We start from the raw sequence: 8,289 nt of genomic DNA, 5'->3' as shown, positions 1-8,289 counted from the left end.
TCACTGGGGGATTCTAGGCAGGGGCTCTACCACAGAGCCACGCCCCAGCCCTTCACTGGGGGATTCTAGGCAGGGGCTCTACCACTGAGCCACGCCCCAGCCCTTCACTGAGGGATTCTAGGCAGGGGCTCTACCACTGAGCCACACCCCAGCCTCTCACTGGGGGATTCTAGGCAGGGGCTCTACCACTGAGTCACACCCCAGCCCCTCACTGGGGGATTCTAGGCAGGTGCTCTACCCAGGTCCTTTTTATGTATGTATTATGTATGATGTGTATATGTATGATGGGGAAGAGTGCATATGTCACAATGTCTGTGTGGGGGTCAGAAACCAATTTTCTGGAATCGGTTTTCCCCTCCACCTTCATGTGGGTACTGGGAGCTGGATTTGGGCTGCCAGGCTTCCATGGCAAGCACTTTCATCCATTGAGCCATCTCACCAGCCCAGTCCTTGTGTTTCTGAGACAAGGCCTCATGTATCCCAGCTGACCTTCAACTCCAAGTCCTCTTGCCTTAGCGTCTCCAGTGCTGAGATTACAGGTGTGCATCCCCGCACTTACGCCGTCTGTCTCTAAGAAGGTTAGTGGTTTTGAATGGGAGCCGCTGTATTCTAGTGTGACTGCCTTATAATGTGGTCACATCTACTGCGCCTCCCCGCCCCCTTTTTAAGACAAGGGTTCTCTGTGTAACCCTGGCTGTCTTGAAACTCCTTCTGTAGAGTAGGTTGGATTCGAACTCACAGATTTGCCTGCCTCTTCCTCCTGAGTGCTGGGATTAAAGGTGTGTGCCACCACCACTCAGCACCTTCCTCCCACTGTAAAATTAAGATCACACATCAAGTTCCCCAGTACTTCTGAGTTTTAAGGTACCCATTCAATCCATTACAGCTGTTTAGTGAGTCAAGAGGTTCTATCCTGGGTTGGTCCTTGATTTTAGGGTGGGACATTCTTGGCTCATAACTGCCGGAACCTACCCCCACTTGGTACCTAGAGGCTCCTGGGCTGGTCCTGGGGTCAGGAGGGTTATACACTGCTGCCTCTGGGCCATGATAAGCACCTGTCTTGGCCCTGCAGAATAGGCTTGGCAGAGCTTGGAGTGGTGCCACGTGTTGCCTGGGCTCTGTGTACCTGCATATGAGCTGCCTAAGGGAACGTAGGTAACCCAAAGCCACACAGTTCAGGTGGAGGCTGGTGTCTGGCTGGACCGTCCATCCTATGAGTAACTTAATACTTATCTGGGCAAGTGCAGGCCAGCCTATGGCTCCAGCCAGGGCCCTCCTTGGCCCTTCAGCTCTGCACCCATGCATGGTATATCTGGGGGACATTTTAATTCCAGTGGACATCAGATTTAATAGCATAAAAGAGCTACCAGTGCATGTAAATGCCACAAGTAGATGCCACGGGCCATCTGGCCTGGGGTAGATTGTCCTCAGTTCATTGGGGTCACTCAGGAAACTAGCTTCTTGTGTGTGTGTGGTGGGGTGACTCGTGGATTCTCCCACACTTGGTACCCTCTTTCTTCTCCACAGGTCCTCCCCAGCCACTTCCTCCATCCCAATCTCTCTTCCCAAGAATGAAGTACCCCAAAAAGTTTCCTCACCCAAGCTATCACATTCAACCACTCCCCAAACCCCCACTTTGAAGGTGGAGCCTACCATCCCCCTGAATGTGGGCAATACTTCATGGGCATCTGTATCACTCCAGACTGGCAACAAGAGCCTGGGTATATCTCCAGGGGTTGGTAAGACCAGTGTCGGCTCCAGGCCACAAGCAGAAGCGGCAATACCGAAGGGTAAGAGTTCCTGCTAAGGGATGGGGAGGGGTAGAGAGGTGCAGGGCTCTGGGGTGGCCACTCCCCAAGTATTGCTATATGCCCAGGCTGCCTTTCTCTTTGAAGGCTGTTCTTGGTGTCTGCTGTTCCGTTGCTTAGCTCTCAGAACCCCAGAGTCCTCTATGGACCTTTATCTGCTGCGTCTCTGTGGCTGTGGCCAGTGTTCCCAGGGTCTTACCATGATCGTCGTCCTAGGTTCATATGTATACCCAGGCTGTGTTGCCTTTTGTCCTTGGCTGTGCCCCCAGGGTGCAGAAGGAGGCCCTGTCCATCTTCACAATGGCTCTGCCTAGGACTGGGGTCCTGCTGTCCTCCAGGAATGCTTCCCAGACCCTCTGGGTCTACATAGCCCTGCCCTTTCTGTGGGTGCTTGAGGAAGTAGGGTTCAGGATGTACCACAGAGTTGTCTTTTCTGTAGCTTTCCCTTTGACTGAGCTCCCCATTGAATCCACTGCTAGGCATGAGCCAAGAGAGACTCTGAAGAGGGAGGAGTGCCCATTCATTGCGCATCATGTCACCGCCATAGAGGAGGGAAACAGGGTTTCCCTTCCTTGTCAGCACCCATTTGACAGATTGGAAATTGAGGCCTAGAAAGGGGCAGTGATTCCCTCAGGGTACACAGCACAGCAGCCAGGCTGGAAGCCCTGCCTCCGTCCTGCATGCTGGGCTGGCTCTGGGCTGTCAAAAGGAACAGATGACAATGGCCAACTTGTCTCAGCCTGTCTCACCTGCTTGATCTGTTTCCTACACTCAGGTCCGGGTTCCACCTCTCAGGAAGGCCGGGAGGAGGGCCCAGAAGGATGGAGGGCACGCCTGAAGCCTGTGGATAAGAAAAGCTCTGCCGGGAGGTGAGTGGAGGTGGCTGCTCACTAGCGGGGCCACACCCGTGCCTGTGGGTCTGCAGTATGAGCTGAGCCCACACACAGTAGGTGCCTAATGAAGTGTGTGCACGAGCATGGCAGTGTACATCCAGGAACTGGTGTGACCAGAAGGCGCACACACACACCTGGACTTTTCAGTATCCACAGAAAAAATTGGTTCACACCAGCTTGAGTGTCCCGGAACTCTTCACCTGCCAGGTGATGGGGACAGAGTGACAGAGGCCCCTCATCCCAGTGGGATGACTTAAGGGAAGTGGTGAACTCAGAGCAGCAGGTGCGCCATGCCAGGCAGCTCCCATGAGCCTGGCTTGGGGCGGGTGTCCATCCATTTGGCCTCTGCAAGCCAGAGGCACCCCTCCTGCCCCACATGGAGCATGTGGAGGCCCACAGCCCTGTGTCCTGGGCAGGTCTGGGAATTAGAGGCCAGGATGATACAGGCCTGGCCAGGTGGCTTCCTTCAGACCATGTGGACCTTGGACATAGGCATATGGCTCTTGAGACACTTCTGGGTGTCCCTGTCTGGGCTGGGACTCACCTTATTTTCCACCTAGGACTTTGGAGCCAAAGGAAGTACCTGTCCAGGCAGGGGATACTCCCAGCAAAGTCTCCAGCAGCTCTAGCCCCAGCGCTCACATCTTCTTGACTCCCGTTCAGAACAAGAGGACACCATGCCCGGCTGGTTCCGGGCCCAGCCCTGCAGGTAATGCCTGTGGGAACTCAGGTGTGTCCTTGTGTGTCGGGGGTACGTGCTCTTGCTCTGTCTGTGGTCAGGCAGAGGCCCTGCTCGGCCAGAGGGGTTACTTATGTATGTGCATGTGTGTTCCTAGATGGGTTTAATGTGCACTTATGTATTCAGGCACAAATATGTATATGAGACATGTATATGGGAGATGAGCGTACATGCATGTTCAGAAACAGAATTTATATATGCACACATATTTGGACATGGGGTATCAACATGTACATGCATGCTTAGATATAAGAGATATGTGTGACTATGTGTGTTCACACATGGGATAAGTGTGAATACATGTTCATGCATGGTTCGTATGTGTACTAGGCATGTTTAGGTATAGTCCGTGTGCTCATGTGTGTTCAGGCATGGAACTGTACGTGTGCAAGGCATGTCCTATACATGTGTACATGTGTGTACATGCATGGGATGTATGTGTGTGAGGCATGTTCAGACAGAGTCTGAATATGTATGTATGTTTTGTTAGGCACATGCATGTTTAGGTGTGCCTGTGAATCTATATGGTGTTGGGCCAAGTTTGCTCTCAGCACAGTTGAACCCTTTGTGGGCCACTTCCCAGGTCACATTCTGTGATGTCAATAGCCTTGTGTGTCTCTCGGATGCTGCTTCCCTGAGTGGATGTGGTCGGTTTGGGCAGGACAGGGGCCCTACTTTGGGAGGTGCATGGACCGCAACCCTCGCTGTTCTGGGACAGAGTAGGAGCTTAGAGCCTTGGTTCCCCTCAGTGTCAGGGCTCTGGCCAGTAGGTCTCACACATCTTTGCCCCCCACCTTTGTTCCAGCAGCCCCTTCTCCTTCTCTGTCACACCGTAAGAAACTAGCTGTCCCTCCCAGCCTTGATGTTTCTGCTGATTGGCTCCAGCCAGAGCTCAAGAAACAGGAAGCTCAGGCCAGGAACAGGAAGGAGGAGAAAACGCCAACCTGGGGGACAAGAGGTCAGTCCCAGTGATGCCATCCGGTTTGGAAGATAGTAAAGGGGGCAATGCCTGCTGGGCCTCATGGCCTAGAATAGATGGGTCTGGTCATGCCCATGCCAGTCCAGGTTCTGTTGGGCTTGGTGCCCTGAGCCTGAGGGCCTCAGTCATCTGTCTGTTTTCTAGAGCGGTCTGCAGTCCTGGACAGTACACATGGTGAGACTGTGACCTCCCCAGTCAGGGTAAGTACGCAGAGCACTAGGGGGTGACTCAGCTTTGGTCCTGTGCTTGTGCTCACGCTCCGTTTTCCCTCCAGCTGCACCCCGACTATATCCCCCAGGAGGAGCTACACAGGCAGCTGCAGGAGATTGAGAATCAGCTCGACGCCCTGGAGCTCAGGGGTATAGAGCTGGAGAAGCGGCTGCGGGCAGCCGAGGGAGGTGAGCAGCTTGGGATACACCTCTACCAAGGTGCGTGGTCAGTTTTGCACCCACTGGTGGCTGGTGGCCACACTCTATACACTTTCCATGCCCCTAAACGATTGTCCACACCTCTACTGGCTTTCCACACTCCCAGTGGCTGACCACATCTCCGAGGGCTGACCACATGCTATAGCTGGCCATGCCCGTGAGCTGTCCATACCCCAACTGGCAGGCCATGTTCCTATACGTTGGTCATACCTACACTGGATGGCCATGGCCACACTGGTTGGCCACCCCTTACTGGTTGCAGATTGACCATGCCCCTTACTGGTACAGGCTGGCTCCACCCATGCTAGTTGCGGACTGGCCCTCCTGAGTACCTCTGGCTAGCTTCCCCCCATCCCAGGTCTGCGCTTCTGCACCAGAAAGGGGGGGGGGTGTTAGGCACGCTGTGGCCTCTCTGCCCCAACTGTGTTTCTTCACAGATGCTGCAGAGGACAGCCTCATGGTGGACTGGTTCCGACTTATTCACGAGAAGCAGCTGCTGCTGAGGCTCGAATCAGAACTCATGTACAAGTGAGACCCCTGAGCCTTGCAGCGTCCTGCCGGGACCAGCCCACAGATGTGGTGGGAGCAGCCTGGTCGGGCTGGGCCTCAGACATGTGTGTCCTGCAGGTCTAAGGACCAACACCTGGAGGAGCGGCAACTGGACCTCCAGGATGAGCTGCGGAAGCTAATGGACAAGCCAGGTACATGTCTGTGTCCAGGAAGCCTGGCCTGAGAGCCAGAGACCCGCCCATGTGCCAACTTCCCCATTTGCCCTGCCTTGACCTATGAGAGTCTAAAGGTGATATGGTTGTGGCTAAGCCATGAGGCTTCTGGCTTTTGTTTCTATGCTGCTTCTGACTGTGTGACCTTGGACTAATGCCCTAGCTGTTCTGTTCCTGTGACAAAGTCAGGACCCCACAGTGTGCTCCCTGCCCTGCCCCCGACAGCTAGTGTGAAGTTCAAGGGGATGACACGGGAGGGGCACTGTGAGCAATGGGGACAGCCTTCACACCACATCCTGGCTGGAGGACCCCTGCCTCAGCCTTGCATAACGAAGTCATAGAGACCAGAGGCCCCACACTCAGGCTCTGGATCAGGTTCCTCCATCCAGCCACAACACATAGGCAGTGTGCCTATCCTGTCCCTGATCCTGTCCCTGAGCACAGTGGGGCCCCTACTGACAGCAGGCTGTCCCCACAGAGGGTCTGAAGTCCCTCCAGGACCGCCAGCGGGAACAGGAGCTGCTGAGTCAATATGTGAATACCGTGAATGACCGCAGTGACATCGTTGACTTCCTGGATGAGGACCGGCTCCGGTGAGGGACAGGGGACCCAGGGAGGGCAGATTGGGGTCAGGGCTGCTCTCGGCTGGCAGGCTACTCATACTCAGTGGGACCCAGGTTGCATGGCACAAGGACTCAGGTTGGGGGAGGCTGGTCCTCACATGGGGCTCTTTCGCACTCAGGTCCCTAGTCTTCCAGGACTAGCACTGGCCAGGACAGCTAACGAAGGAAATAGACTGTCATTCATGATGTCCAGTGTGGCAGCCATGAGTGGCTAACAGACCATGACCGTTGCTTGTGAAGCTGAACTGTTGAGCCTAAAATGACTTTTGAAAAATTATTTATTTACTATTTTTATACATGTGCCCATGTTCCTACAAGAATTTATGTGCACCGCATGTGTACAAGGTCAGAAGAGGGCATCAGATCCCCTGGAACTACAGTTACAGGTGGTGTGGGCTGCTATGTGGGTTCTGGGGCTGAACCTGGGTTCTCTGAAAGAGTAGTAAACACTCTTAACTGCTGAGCTGTCTCTCCAGCCCCTAAAGCTACTTTTATCTTAAACTTAGCCTCATGAATACTAGGCAGGTGCTCTGTCACTGCACCCCCAGCCCCTCACTGGGGGATTCTAGGCAGGGGTTCTACCACTGAGCCACACCCCAGTCCCTCTTTGGGGACTCTAGTGTTGTGCTATAGTCCCGGCACTGATGTTACTTTATTTTGAGATGTGGTCTTACTAAGTTGCCCAGACTGGCCATGAACTCACTCTTTGGACCAGGTAGATTTTCAATTCCATCCTCCTGCCCCAGACTTAGCTGGGATGTTATCCAAGAAGTAGCTGGGATGATAGGCCTATACCACCAAGCCTGGCTTAGCACTTTATTTTAACCAGATATGTGTAGCTGTGTGTTTCCTGGCGGCTGCAAAGCTTCTCCATGATCCTGGATGTGACAGGAACTGGAGACAGCCAGTGACGTCAGATCTAGTCACAAGCAGAGGGACATGAATGTCAGCATGCTTGTGCTCGGCTCTCTAGTATCCAGTGAGGCCCAATGCCCAGGGTACACAGGGTCATCCCAAAGCTGAACTTAAGCTGGACTCCGTGTGACCCCAACATGGGCTTAGCTAGTGTCAGAACAGGCCATCTGCTATCCCCAGGTCACTGCCTGGGGATGGAGGGAGGAGTGGAGTGGCTCATGGCGTGTGGGGGGTGGGGGTGGGATAGCCAGGACTGGGTGGGGCTGACTCTGGTGTTAGGGTGGAGAGAGAGAGACAGAGACAGAGAGAGACAGAGGGAGAGAGAGATAGAGACCGAGACAGACAAAGAAAGAGACAGATAGAGCGGGAGAGAGAGAGAGACAGAGACAGAGACAGAGAGAAACAGAGGGAGAGAGAGAGAGAGACCGAGGCAGACAAAGAAAGAGACAGACAGACAGACAGAGAGCGGGAGAGAGAGACAGAGACAGAGAGAGAAAGAGTGTGTGCACACATGTTCTCTGTAGCTCCCCAGGGCCCATGTCCCTCACAGTCACCCTGTCCCCATTCCAGGGAACAAGAAGAGGACCAAATGCTGGAGAACATGATCCAGAACCTGGGTAATGATGGGTGCCCAGCAGGGGGCAGGGAGGATGGCCTTTCCGGATTGGGTGGGGTAGAGCTTCCTGTGGGAGTGGCAGCTCCGTGGAGTGGTCAGGGAAAGAAACACAGGAACCTCAGTGGGAGCTTCATGGCTCTGTCCTCCCCTCAGGCCTTCAGAGGAAGAAGTCCAAGTTCCGCTTGTCCAAGATCTGGTCCTCAAAGAGCAAAGGCGGGCAGACCTGAGCTGCCCGTAGCTGGCACCAGGGCCCTGGCCCTTCTCAGGAAGAGACCCGTGCTGGGACCCCAGAAGGATGCTTGGGGGTGCCGGGGCCCATGCCTCCCACTCTGAGTCCCTGTGTCCTCAATAAAGACATCGACCCTCCTACATCTGCCGTGTGTGTCGCTGCCAGGTCAGTGCCAGGTGCTTGGGTGGACACTCATCCTCTGTTCCGCTTCTTCTCTGTTGCTGTGGCGATGTATCTGAACAAGGCAACTGAAGGGAGAAGAGCTTGTTTGAGCTCTCAATCCCAGGTTACCTCACCGCAGTGAAGTCACGGAGGGCAGGCCTCGGAGTAGCTGATC

General features: G+C 54.4%; 1 protein-coding gene across 4 annotated transcripts in view; it reads left to right on the top strand.

The window, feature by feature from the left end:
• Positions 1-8,080, top strand: part of Micall2 (MICAL like 2) — a 28,008-nt gene extending 19,928 nt beyond the window's left edge. For 3 of the 4 annotated variants that reach the window (XM_026789306.1, XM_026789305.1, XM_026789304.1), the window contains 11 exons: positions 1,528-1,790; positions 2,584-2,677; positions 3,262-3,410; positions 4,246-4,398; positions 4,564-4,619; positions 4,694-4,817; positions 5,285-5,375; positions 5,475-5,548; positions 6,048-6,162; positions 7,678-7,724; positions 7,877-8,080. In XM_026789306.1, coding sequence (XP_026645107.1) covers positions 1,528-1,790; positions 2,584-2,677; positions 3,262-3,410; positions 4,246-4,398; positions 4,564-4,619; positions 4,694-4,817; positions 5,285-5,375; positions 5,475-5,548; positions 6,048-6,162; positions 7,678-7,724; positions 7,877-7,950 — 1,240 coding nt within the window. In that variant the 3' untranslated portion in view covers positions 7,951-8,080. The remainder of the gene's footprint in view (positions 1-1,527; positions 1,791-2,583; positions 2,678-3,261; positions 3,411-4,245; positions 4,399-4,563; positions 4,620-4,693; positions 4,818-5,284; positions 5,376-5,474; positions 5,549-6,047; positions 6,163-7,677; positions 7,725-7,876) is intronic. The other variant, XM_005367110.2, reaches the window with a different exon arrangement.
• Positions 8,081-8,289: the final 209 nt, after the last annotated feature.

This window comes from Microtus ochrogaster, unplaced genomic scaffold (genome assembly GCF_000317375.1).
Source record: "Microtus ochrogaster isolate Prairie Vole_2 unplaced genomic scaffold, MicOch1.0 UNK16, whole genome shotgun sequence".
NCBI classification, from domain to species: Eukaryota; Metazoa; Chordata; class Mammalia; order Rodentia; family Cricetidae; genus Microtus; species Microtus ochrogaster.
The sequence above is the reverse complement of the archived record's forward strand: the minus strand, read 5'-3'. Positions and strand labels throughout refer to the sequence as shown.